The sequence below is a fragment of the Lampetra planeri genome, chromosome 41 (assembly GCF_965212315.1).
Source record: "Lampetra planeri chromosome 41, kcLamPlan1.2.h2, whole genome shotgun sequence".
NCBI classification, from domain to species: domain Eukaryota; kingdom Metazoa; phylum Chordata; class Hyperoartia; order Petromyzontiformes; family Petromyzontidae; genus Lampetra; species Lampetra planeri.
Window position 1 is genome coordinate 6968121 of NC_136147.1, and position 13549 is coordinate 6981669.

Genomic DNA, 13549 nt, shown 5'->3' on the forward strand with positions numbered 1-13549 from the left:
AAAACAAATCACACTTTATTGGGGAGCAAGGCAAACAGGCTGGCAGGTTTCACGAAGGAAGTCATGCTCGCTGCAGAGCCCTTTTATTCTAAGGCTCGTTATTTGTGTGTTTTTAAAGCAGAGGGCCTTTTAATGGATCCCTTCAGCAGTTGCCCAACAATGATGAGGCTACTTAAAGCAAAAAAACTCCTAAAGTTACTAAAGTGTGTGTGTGTATGGGTATTGAGCTAAAGAATTCAATTACCTTTTTGTAAGAATTTTGGGACTGTGGGGATTACGCGTGTAAGTCGGATCAGGGTACACAGGTTAAATCTGCACCATCCTCGCATTACTCCTGCACTTCAGGCCGCCGGGTTTTTAGAAACGTCACACGCATCGCTAAGCGACTGCCAATCCCCTACAATTTGCAACGGGCTGCTGCCGCCGCCGCCTTATTTTTAAGCGCCAGCCACATTGTTCACGGGTGGCTGCTCCTGCCAATAACATTCGGGCCTCCGAGTGAAAAAGTAAAGGTGCATGGAGGATTTCTGTTGCTTGCTCACACCACTGCTGGCGGAAGTGCCTCCAGTAGATGGGGGCATTGAAGATCCCACCGCTCCCCTACACTAAGCGGTTAATTTGGCCGACTCTTGACACGCTGAGCAGGCGTCTTGGAAGATGGTGGGCGTACCCACACTCTACCCCACCACACGCGAATCTGTCAATCGCCTGTGCTGTTGTCATGCATGCTGCTGGTATAAATGGGAACGGTGGTAGTGGTTAAAGAGTAACGCCTTGCCGAAGAGACTTAACTATAGGTACAAGTGCTCAGTGTGTAACCCTTCTGTGCTTATTGCCGTAAGTAAGCTTGTACAAATTTACTTTCGCGTGTTATGAGCCTCTTACCAAATCACTCAAGAGTGCGTTTGATCTCATCGGATCTCGGAGGCCTGAGGTTGGAGCCCGGATAGCGTGTGGATGGATGACCATCACCATGCGTAAAAAAAACACACACAGGTGCTGTAGGCTGCTGCAGGGCTACGTTTTCAGCTGATCGGAGGGAAATAAAAACCCTTGCTGTAACTGTATTAAGCTCCAAAGTCAATTATATTCACCTTCACCGACCCACACTGATTTGCATGGGGTCAAGTACGGTCGTTCTCCTAAAACGGCGCATGTTTTCATAACGCCAATAGGATATAACGCGATTCATGTATTGGGGAACACATTTTTATATAACGCGCATGCAAAATGGATATAATGCGATTCAGTGAACAGAACTTTGTCGCGCGAGTATGATTAAGCGGTTGTACGAAAACACGTGGCTTTAAAAACAAGTACAACTTAAAGATTATTACATTTCTTAGTTTTTACACACTTTATTGAACTTGCCGTGTTGCCCGTTTAAATTCTTTCAAATTTTTTGACGATTAATATCTTCGGATCTACGAAGTCTAACGAGCTGAAATTTTCGACACATACTCGTCTCGCGTGGCAATTCTAGATTTCATTAAAAAAAATAAACCGGTCCAGGCACCGCCGATCCTGGGCTATTCATATTTTTTACTTAATTTTAATACCCCGACATTTGGCCCCCCCTCCCCCCTTTTATGAAATCTCGAATGGTCGCGCCCAGCTACGAGGGCAAACGTCTCGTCCAATCAGAGCAGCTGTTCAGGAGCCTCTGACCAATGAAAGTGGCGCTTATATCGCCACTCGGCATGGCGCCGTAGCGGCCGCTGTGGTTCCCTGTTAGCGCGAGATCAACGCTTACAATAATAATGACCACTCTTGCTATTGCCAAAATAATTTTAGAGTTATAATCTTAATAAGTAATATTATCGTTTGCTTTGTGATGCCCGTTCCGATGCGCTGAGGGGCAAGATGGTTATGGCTCAAGTTGAGCGAGCAGGTGAGAATCGTGATCATGTTTTTAGAATTAAATGCCGTAATGTTATCCCTATTTTGATTGATAACATTTTCTAATGATGTTTGTTGATATAAATCCTTTAAATTAAAGTGCAAAATCTGTGCACTTTGAATATGGTGTCGCGATATGCACTGCTGTGCATATGCGAGCATTGTTACAGCATTCCAGTCGATATGCGTCTTACCGTCTTCCATACAGTAATTAATGATCACAAATATGCCAATGAAACACTTTATACGTATCGCCTTGTTATAAATGTCAATTCGCTACTTTTCAATCGGGGATCGTTATTCTAATTATAATCGCCCTCCTTCATGCTATCAACCTTTCATTACGTAGACTGTTATTGTATAGCAATGCGCATGCTTTCGTTTATTGTAGGGTCAACGGTTAACCTAGGCAAGCCATCATTGCCATCTCTACAGGGTCATAAAATAGGTACCAATTAATGCGAAGTCGTCAGTGGTTGTTAAAGCTGGTCCCTACCATGGGAATGTGGAATTTCCACTGGTGGAGATGAGCGCCGCACAATGCCCGTAGAAGCACAGAGCCCTTTGTCAATCCACCGCTGGATGAGGGCCTCCAAATGCCGAGCTGGTTGTGGAGGCCGTTTGAACATACGCCACCCCGGCTGGTCAGTGCGGATTGGTAAAGGTGGGCTGCATTGAAGTATAGTACAACTGGACGTAAACACGTGGCTCCCCGCAGCCCTATGAAAACCTGTAAGTGCATGGTGGGCACCCATCCAGGCACTGTCCAGGCTCAACATCTGCATGGCTTTCGAAGTCCAACCAAAACGGCTGCATTCCAAGCCCAGGTGATTTGTTCATAGGTGGTGAAGGTTATAGTGCTGCTGTTCTTAACAGTTAACTACCTTCCCTGGTATACAGGAGGTTGTGGGTTCGATCCTGACACTGACACATGTATATTCGGAGTTTACATGTTTTGCCCATGGGTCGCATGGATTTTTTTCCAGGTCCTCTGGTTTCTCCCCCACATTTAGAAACATGTGCTTTGAGTATTTGGCTCTGATACATTTACACATGATAAGCCACTTCATTTGGCCATCATGTATCCAGGTTGCTTCTGAAAAAGAGCTATACTGTATGGCTCTAGTGGGCCTTACCTGATGAAATAAAAGTCGTTAAATAGTTAAAAGTTTTCACGAAAAAAAAACAAGTAAAATCCTAGTTTTTCAATGCACGCACTTTAATTTGCACTCAAAAGTAGAAAAAACATTACTTTGACCCCAGAATTAATCAAATTTTATTTCCTGAATATAAGTGGATGGCTTCCTTTCGATTTGTTTAATTTGCTTGATGCAAGCCACCCACTTATGTTCAGCACATAAAATTTGATCAATTATGGGGTCAAATTATATATTTTTCTACTTTTGAGTGCAAATAAAAGTGTGTGCATTGAAAAACTATTTTTGACCAAATTTATTTTGACTGGCAAAATACTTTTCTAAATCATCCACAATGTCCTCATATCCACGAACATACAAAATGTACCATGCAATTTAAGCGTAAATTTAGTTTGCTTCCAATGTAACAATTTGAGATCTCCCACTGCTCCGACGAGTGGGACTGTATAGATCCATTCACAATGAATGAACTTAAAATGATGAACGCGTGTTTCTGTACAAAAACATTCAAGTGGGTGTTTTCGCATTTAACAGATATACATAGGCGCATGGGAAAATTATTTTTAGATTTGCAGGGGGAAAGTGGCTATCGGGGGGCGGGGGTCGATTGAGTGGTGGCACAGTGGTCGAATAGATTTAAATTCCCAGTCGTGGCTAACATGAGTAACGAGCAATATCTGAACCTCTCCCGAATAACGTCTGCCTTTAACAACCCGCACTGACCATGACCATCGCAGTGAAGTATGGTCAAACAACGCCACATGCCCAACACCACGTGGGGTGGCCGTCATTCAGCAGTGTATTGACAAGGGGCCGAACACGAAGTAGCTATGGGCACCCATGCCAAGCAACAAAGGAGACCAATGGAGGCAATTGATTGAGAGGACACAGCGTATGGCTTGCACACAAAAGGTGGACAGGAGAAAGCCGTCCTCCTTGCCCGTGTGTTCCCACACCTATGGGCATACACAGCATGTCATAGGGTTGCCTGACCTGTCATGTATGTGCCGCTGTTGCTGATGCTGCTGCTGATGATGATGCTGCTGCTGCTGCTGCTGCTCGTACATTCGCGGCAGGAAGTCCTCCTCATGGATGTCGGGCAGACCGTACGGCGGCACCGGTAGAGGGGGGGCCCTGCCGATCCCCACCGTCACCAGGAAGCGGTCCGAGCCCCCGTGTGCCTCGGCACGGGCCCCCACACTCGCCGGGCGCGCGAACCTCGGCGACAACCTCTGCTGCTGCTGCTGATGCTGGGACGCGGCCGCCGGCGACAAAGTCGACACAGTGTTGGCGCCCGACGCCGGCCACACCATTGCTGGGCTGCCGCCACCACCGGCCATGATCCCCGCTGTGCTGATCTGCGATGGGCTGCTCGATGGGCTGCTGCTGCTGGCGCCATGCAGTTGGTCCTGAGTGCCGAGCCGAGCGGCGATCGGGGAGCCGGCCGCCGCCTGCGAGCCACCCGGCGCCGCGAGCTGCTTGGCGGACGATTGCCGTGCAGGCGCTCGGCCGAAAATGCCCTTTGCGGAGAGCGCCGATGAGAGGCCAGGAGATGAGTCGGAGAGGGATGGCGCCGGAGGAGGAGGGCCCACGCTGGGTTTGCCGCTCTTCCCTGCCGCATTCTGCTGGGGTGGCGATTTGAAGATCTTCCCGAAGAACGAGCCGATGTCGAAGAAGCCGAGAGAGTTCAGCTTCATATTGCCCGGCGTGCACTGCGCCGATTGCAATTATGCACCAAGTGCGTGTTGTGTTTACTATCTGCGACAGTTATGGCTTGTTCTCGCTAATTGTATCCTAACTTGTATAATTATAATCAAAACAAAAAAAGCTGTCCTATGCTGGTGTCTATGATTCCTCTCAATCTTGAACTAATTTGTATGCTTTGAGACACTTTACAAATCCAACAGATGGTGTTAGCGGTAGACAATATAAGTGTTTTTTTTAATACATACTTTATTCCAAAGACACTATTTTGAACAGATTGTTATTGTTAAACAGTTGTTAACACCATTTTTACTTAGAGATCCCAATTTCAGCAACAAAAACAAATCACGAGACTTCAAACTAGAGACTCGCATCCACCACAACGGACACGTCTTGCACCTTGACACGCTCGTCACAGAGGCCCTTTTCTTGCGATGCAGCAGTGAAGTTGACGTAGCGTTATAGCTTAATAAATAAGACTTTTCCCTTCGTCCGCCGCGCCGTTTTTTTATCCTACAGCAAACTGCCACAAGGTCCTCTTGTTGTTCAACCAGAGCACGAGAAAACAGAGCTCAGCATGCCATGCCACAGGCGTGCGCAAGAGACATCCGCAAATGCCGTACCCCGTTGACAGGATCAGGATGATGTTTCCACTCTTGCGACTGACAGAAAATGAGCAAGGTAAACCCGATCCTTTTAAAACAACTCATTAATCAGCCAGGCAGCCATGCGGGCGAGCTGGCGGGCGGGCTCAGTCGTCGGCGAGCGCTCTCCCCTCTCGCTTTCGCCGTGTTTGACGCTCGGGGGACGAAAGAAAAAAAACCAGGCTGGCATGAGACAAGCAACCCAAGCGGGGTTAATGTTTAATTTACGAACACAAACACAAAGTTGTACAGCGCAAACAGCAGCGTCTGCCCGATAGCAGGCCCAGCACAATCGCTGGCAGTCGCGCTCTTCTGCGTGTGTGCACCCGAGCTCTGGCTCACTCCCCTCTCTGTGCCTGGTGTGTTGCTAAGGCAAACACAAACAGCACTTGTTACTGGGAAGAGATCCACCATACTCAGCACCTATTCGTTTCGAGTGAGACAGGGAAGGCAATGACTGGTCTGTGGAAAATGTCAAATTCAACGCGAGCCTTTGCAGCTAATTCAGCTTATGTAAGTCGCATTGAATTACGTAATGAATCAAGTGTTGCGGTAATACATCGCTGCTCTTAATTCTTTATTTATATCCAGGAAAGCCTCGCTGAGTCTCAATACGTTTTCAGGAGGGTCCTGCATTTGGTAAGGGCAGATATGCGGCCAGCTCACGCCGCTTGCTGGTAGAGGGGGGCCTCCGCTAGAGGAACCCCCAGAGAACACCTCTCTCGAAGAAGCACCTTGAGAGGGTAACTTGGGTTACTCTTCCACTCTGGTCAGATGTCCTTAGTACGTTATGTCAAGTCCTTTTTTGTTGTATTGGTTTTTTGTGTGGGAGACAGGAAAGCCGAAACACCAGGAGAAAACCCGCATATATGCTGCGAGGTGATAATGGAAAATAATTTTGCACCGAGTTTCACGAACACTCTTGCTGTACTATAATCGCCTGACCACCCCCACAGCCTGCAAGGGTTTTGTAGTTTCACAAAAATGTTCACGGTCCACCAACCCTGCTCCCAAACCACAGGATCGCTGGAATTCGACACACTGCCCGGCATAGCCACCTCTTTAATGCAGAATATTACGCGCGTGTACGGTCATATTGAACGGCTCGAATCATATCCTCTCGACACGATTGAGTCATGCGAGGTACACATCGCAAGTGCTGAATGAATACGTATTAGGTAATACATGACCACAAATACAGTTTTTACATCCCAGAGCCCCTTTGCCAACCAAATTCTCGAGTAGACGAAGCTACGAGGGTTATCGATGCCATTTACTTAACACAGCTGGAAAGACTGCACAGCAGTTAATGTTTATTCCTGGCCCATTAAATCCATTTGATTCTTCAACTTAATGTTGCCCGATACAAGGCCGCTAGCCTCAATGTCACACTGTTAGCAGGCCTGCATGAGAAAGACCCGTGCAGAATGATGTCACAAGATCTGCAACGATGCATCCATTACGGCCAATTCTTACACATACAATGCATGAATTAAATCTGTTTGTAATTTACAGTTCATGCAAAGTATATGCAATTGATAACCTGTTACATTTAGGCTAATGGTGTGAACAAAACTGTCAAACTGAGACAACAAATGAGGACCAATCACGGACGAGGCGGCAAAAATAAGAGTTAATAAAAGCAAGAAGGGGATTCTTCAATTGATCCGGACTCGTGATAATGGTCTAGCGACTCCTTGTGGGCCGTGCTGGTATAACCACCAATACAGCTGCGCCGTATAATATGTATAACACACACATTATCCATACGATGTTTTTTGGGTTAGAGTGCGTAAATATAAATGTGTCGTGAAACCCGCCACCACCCGACAATTCTGGCTGTCGCCTGATGAGGCTGGTTGTAATTATCGGCAAAACGTCGTACTCGAATTGTAAATGTTGTGGGTTTGACTCTTTAACACACCGGTGTGCTGAACTAGTAACTAATTGACACGTTTTGTTTCCGTGACAAACTCCTTGCTAATTGGCTGTGTCGGGTGGTGGAGGGTTTAACGACACACATTTACACGATCCAACCCAAAAAAAACCTCTAATGTAATACACACGTTTCCTGCACACAATGAGAAACACCATTAACTATTACTAAATGTACGTATTCACAATAACGCCGAAAGGTAAGCAAAGTAAAATCTATAATACTCAACAAAAAAGCAGCCACTCCCCTCTTGCTCCTTCTTCTCTGCTGCCCTAATTGTCTTGGACTGGACAAAGTCATATTTGTCTTGGTGATTTTCCCCCATTGTTGGTTATGAGAAAATTTAAAAAAATGTCGGAAAAATGGCCATAAAAAGACAATAATTCACGTGTGTGAATCGGGCTGAGAAAGTATGACCAGTGAACGTATATAATACCACGTGTTTGCATATCCCTATATACGTGCCGTATCAACACCACATTCCGTCTTAAACATTAACCATCATTGCTGAAGTGACCTTGAATATCTTGCTTCGCGGCTGCATTGGGAATGAGCAACCTTTCCACAAAACACGAGCAGTCACAGCTCAGCCGTGCCAAACAGCGGGCATAAACAAAACGGCGAAAGCCATCGGAGGTGCCTGCTAGAGAATTGCTGCTTGCCATTTGATCGGGGGGGGGGGGGATGCCTGTGCCGCTAACGGGTGGTCCAAACCTGCTGAAGGTTGGCAGTAGCCAGGACGTTTGGCTGCCTAAAGTGAAGTGCACTCTGCCAAGTGGCAGGACGGTCAGCAAACACAAACACACACGCGCGCACACGCAGTCGGAACGGCGCAGAAACAAAGCGCTCTAACAAACGCACGCTTTGCTCAGGTTACGTTGGGTGTTGGTGGATGGTTGGATAATGCACGAGTTGCCGCGTACGCAACTGTGCCAGACAGCAGTAGCCGCTTTGCAGGTTTACATGCGCAATTACTAAAAAGAGCATCGCCTGCTGCAGCATGCAAGCTGGATGCTGACATTGTGTGCCGCGTCAAAGTAATAATGACACTAATGATTGCTGATACTGTTAGCGTAACAGCTTTAATATTACAGTACACTGTGCACTTTCCTAACATCTCAAAGTATGCTCGACACTGCTGGGATGCAGACCACCGAAAGAGCCGTGGCAAGCTGTTGCAGGTAGTAGGAGTAATAATGCACGCAAGGTGATTTGCAGACAGCGAAAGGCGTGATTGTGACCAATGGATCGGTCCTCCCATTGGAACCAACTTGTCACGTGACATCACACTGCATATATAATGCAGCAGGACTAAGAGATAACTTTATACCAAGTGCACTTGTTTTCGAAATCATCAGGACAGTACAGCCATTATTGCCTTTTTTTCTTATCTGATGAGTTTCTTGTCCGAGAACATGTTAGATTTGGTTTATTGCTGCAAATAGTGTTTACAAAAACAGATAAAAATTCTATCGCAAGTGTAATCATGACAATACAGCAATAAAAACACATCACGCACCCAACACAAAGCGGCAAGTTCATTACCACCTTTTTGACATTTTTGTTCCTTAAAAAATACAATCCAAGGACAGAAATATGGTCAAGGAAAATAATGTCAGTCTCTCCATCCCCGAAAACAATATCTGTTGACTCGCTCATATGTTCTCTGTCGCGCTTGCAACTCTGCCGGATCTCTGGCCACTGCATCCAATTTCACGGCGCTTGGAAGCCCTCCAACGGTGGGGTTGGGGGGGTAAAAAAAATCACCACGGAGGGCATTCCCGAGCCGAAGCAGCACAGTTAATCGGCAACGACGCACGGCCACACGTGGACCAGCTGTCACCACGACACGGAAAGGGAAGTGAAGTCTGCTCGAGGAAGTCAAAACAGAAGGGTGCTGCACCCTGGACGCTGCCACGAAATTTAGCAGTGTCATCAGTGTCCTCTCATAATTGTCTCAGCTATAACGGCGCTCTCGTGAAGCATGGCATTGTATTTGAAAGCTTCCAGATAGGGATCATGGGCTGCTTTGACGATGGGCATCCTGCATCGTTTGAACAAGCTCGACTGCTGATGAGACCCAGAAGGTCGAAACAGGTCCAAGAGTCTGCTTCCTGAAGCAAATTCTGCCGGATAATATCAGTGTGGAAAGCCAATAAGCCAATAGGCTGAAACATGAGTCTTTATATGTAAAGAAAGAACGGATTCCTGCTTATATATGTGCAACGGTGAAAACCCGCTTGGCACCATTCTGGCCCAAAGTGCACATTCATTGCCGCGAAAAAGCGTGGCCCACGCGGCATGGGAGAGGGCTTTCAAGAGATGAGTGACGCAGCATCAGCAGTAGCAGGATTTACGGGGGTACTTGACGGGCAGCGTCCTTGTGCCGGATGGAGGAGCACTTGGCGCTCGGTGGAGAGGGTGCGGCGGCCGTGGCGTGGCCCATCCACGCACTGCTTTCACGGCATCACGCGGGGCCCACTGGCCGGGTGAGGCCGTCCTTACAAGTTTATGCACGGTGAAATTAAAATGAAACGCACGGCGTAAAGTTTTCTGGTTGTAAGAAAAAAAATAAGAACGATGGTATAAACATTTTGCTTGGCATGGATGGCCATGGCGAATTAATGCTCAGCTTTTTGTCAGTCCACTGCTGGATGAACGCGTCCCTATGCCGTGACAATCGTGTGGGTTGTTTAACAATACTTGACCACGCTGGTCAGTGGATGTTAAGGGGGGCTGGGGGCGAGCTCAGGACAGGTTAAGATATCACTGGCCACTGATGTTAGCCGGTGGTTAGGATAAAACTTGGACTGCAATGTTAAAAGCACGGTGTGCTAAACCCAGTTTCAATGCTCCCTCAACCACTGCAATTTATGCACCTGATTAGCGGATTTTTTAAGGCAATTTGAGTTTAATCTGTTAAGTATCCTGTTCACATAAATGCAGAGACTGCAACACTAGCAATGATTCATGCTAGATCATTAAAGAGTGTGTACTATTTAACATTTCCATTTGCTCGGGACAAATAGAAGTACAATCACCAAGACGTACTGCTAAAATTAAAAACCAAAAAAACCATGCTGTCATTGATGCGGAGAAAAATATTCAGTTGAAGATGTGAGTTCACTTGTTAAAAAGCTCTCATGCTTTTATTATGGTTCTGTGGATGTGATATTCCACAAGAGTGCCCTATGCTCTGAGCTAAGCCTATTAAAGGATGAGAGGTGAGATGTTAGCTGAAGAGAAAGGCTTTTCTGGGCACTCCCATTGTATGACTAAGATCTCTTATCCACGGGTGTTTGGTATATAAATGTAAATAACAGAACAGTATGAACTTGGCACCAAAGTACCACTTAAGTTGGCTGGCACATAAAAAACACCTTGTAGATGTTTAGTAAAGTGATTATATACATATCAATATTATTCCATTGAACAATGTGGAAAAGTACAACATATGTGAGGGTCCACAAATACACACTTGAGGACTTGGAAACGCTTGCAAATGTGACAAACTTTGCAAGTGACGAAACGGTCGACCGTGTAACGGGCACCTCCAGGGCAAGGAGATTGCTGCGTGAGACCCAAGGCTGTTGCTTGTGCAAGTTGTGTGCGTGTATGTGGTGGAGGGGGGGGTATGTACATGCATGTGCATGTTGTGAGGTGGGGGGTAGTGAGTGCGTGTCGGTGCATGTGGTGGAGAGCGGTAGTGCAGTGGTTAGTGTGCTGCACTACGAACCTGGTGAACCAAGTTCGATTCCCGCTCACGGCCAACACCAGTGACGATTATCTGAACTGGTCCTGGGCCTCCCCCGTTAGGTTGACTCAGCCTCAAATGAGTGCTTGGTGCGATGTGTAGGAGCTGGGTCTGGTGGTGGCTATACATCCTCTCACGTGCCGCGCCGGCCGTCATAGGTGCTCGCTAACAGCACTTGCCCACAAAGTCTGTTCAGGCTATCGGGGGGGATATTTCTTTTTTGTACGAAGCTGCACACAAAATTTCCAATCCTTCCGCTGAATGGGCACAAGCCAGGAGCTTAAGTGTGCAGAGAGTGGAACCAAACTTGAAAGAGGGGAAGAAGTATGTGAAGAAGCTAAAAGCTCAGCCTCCCCACTTGGTATCTGATAGAGACTTTTCGAGGTTCCACCTACACTTTGCCAAGTAACAATGTACAAGCATGTACATTGGCAAGTAACAATGTACATGCTTTTCCGACAGAATTAATAGATTACGGGAGAGACCACATTGCATAGTATCAGCATGTGCTATTTTTCTTGTATTTTTTTATCGCACGGAAATATTAATTCCTGAACGCTATAACTCACAGGCAGAATTTAAAATATTCACCAAGCCACTGGTGAAGCAGTACATTGGTGTACCGACCCCTACATGAACATTATTTAAAGCAAAGTGTTATATATAAAGAGATATATAAAAATGACTTCAACTTCATGTAAAATAAAAACTTAGTATATTTGGAGGCAAAAACGTTTGTATAACTATGTATATATTTCATTGTTCAATGTTGAACAATGATAGAATAAATCGTGTTTGTATAATGATCAAGGCTTCACATGTGTCAGAAATATCCGGATACTGCACTCTTTGAACTGCTGATGTGTAAATATTACACTTAAATTAGAAATGGTATTGTATTCTGAAATAAAACTATTTGAGGGTTCTTGCAGACTATAAGTCAGCATATTCAAGGACTTAAAGAATAAAATAACTGAGGTGTTGGTGCGAGCTTGGTGCACACACCGAGTAGTTGGTTTAACCTTGTGTTTTGCTTTTGGCCTGACCTTGCAGATGTAAAGGAATTGAAAACACCACAGCCAAATCTCGATCCATTTCACCATTATAGCTCTCACTTAGCGATGCAGCACCAGTTATTTTTGAATAGGCATTCGATTCTGCACTAAAATAAGGTATATTCCATTCGGAATTAGCCAACTAGGTTGGCTTACCTTCTACGTTATTGGCTTTCGGTTGCACAAAAATCAGAGCAGAATTGCATTTTTGGAAATTTGAGTCACATTGGTCCGAATGTGTAAATAGCAAGGAAATGCATTCCGTTTGTGACTTGCCGATTAAAACTTCGACAGTATGGCCAGGTGAAGTAGGATAAGCTGGTCACAATTGGAAGGATGCGAGTTCAATTTCTGGTAGGTGGTTAACAAAGTCCCATCGTTAGTATGTAGTCAATAAATATGATTTTGTGGGAAGGGTGGTTGTTGAATGGATAAACTCACTCCACATCATACAAATGTGGATTTTTTAACCACTGGCTTCAAGTTGTAAATAGCAGAATATAATTTGAACAGGAAATCGCTTGAAACACCATGCACCCAGTATTGCATATTTTTTAAAACTATTTTGTGGCAAACAAAATCAGTGTTCATACACAGAGACATTTTACAAAGAGAATTTGGTATACTCTTTGGTTCTTTCGGTAAAGTCACGTAGTTATTTCTAACTTTGGTTATTTCGGTAAAGTCAGGTAGTTATTTCTAACTACGTGACTTTACCGAAATAACCAAAGAGTATAGATTCCTGCAGTCACGAAAGCTTCAAATCAAGATTGCATTTGGTATCTTTTAATTTAACCAAATGGAAGTCCATTGAGATCCACATTCAAGTCCGATGAAATAGGCAGGGCGACCTGGCAAATAACAACGTGTGTACAAGTACTCTCCTCTTGATAGATGAGTTATACAGCAGTTTCACGTGTGGCAATTTATAAACCTTTTCGGACTCTAGGAGGATGTTGGCGAGCGTTACAGTGACATATAACACTCTAAGCGGTAATTCCCTACTCCGATGGTCATTCTAACAGACAATCCAATATTTAATTTCCACTCGAAGTATGTTGCACTTCTTTTGCACCGTACGTAGCCTACCGTGCTAATCTGAGGTGCGGGAAATTGACATTTACACACATTATCACACTCGTATAATGCCCTTTATTTATACATAAAATCCAGATTCTCAAGAATCATTTTCAGGAGGATCATGCACTGGCAATTTTGGCCCATTCCATGAATGTGTTTTGCTTCGCGTGGGCGAAAACAATAATATTAAATGAAAACCCCGCGCATGCGAGGTACGAACTTTCAAAGCTCCGAACAGATAGATTCAAGAATCCGCTGCTCCACACTATGTACGCCCATCTCTTGGCCAACTCACAAAAGTTACGAACTCAGAAAGAAAG

General features: G+C 45.4%; 1 protein-coding gene and 1 long non-coding RNA gene across 3 annotated transcripts in view; one reads left to right on the forward strand and one right to left on the reverse strand.

Annotated features, from left to right (window-relative positions):
* The window catches only part of FAM149A (family with sequence similarity 149 member A), a 51799-nt gene extending 47046 nt beyond the window's left edge, over positions 1 to 4753 (reverse strand). For both annotated transcript variants that reach the window (XM_078613464.1, XM_078613463.1), the window contains exon 1: positions 4050 to 4753. In XM_078613464.1, coding sequence (XP_078469590.1) covers positions 4050 to 4753 — 704 coding nt within the window. The remainder of the gene's footprint in view (positions 1 to 4049) is intronic.
* On the forward strand, positions 1733 to 5375 carry LOC144732146 (uncharacterized). Its single transcript, XR_013588153.1, has 2 exons — positions 1733 to 1891; positions 4133 to 5375. It is a non-coding gene; the product is annotated as an uncharacterized LOC144732146 (long non-coding RNA).
* The last annotated feature ends 8174 nt before the right edge of the window (positions 5376 to 13549 follow it).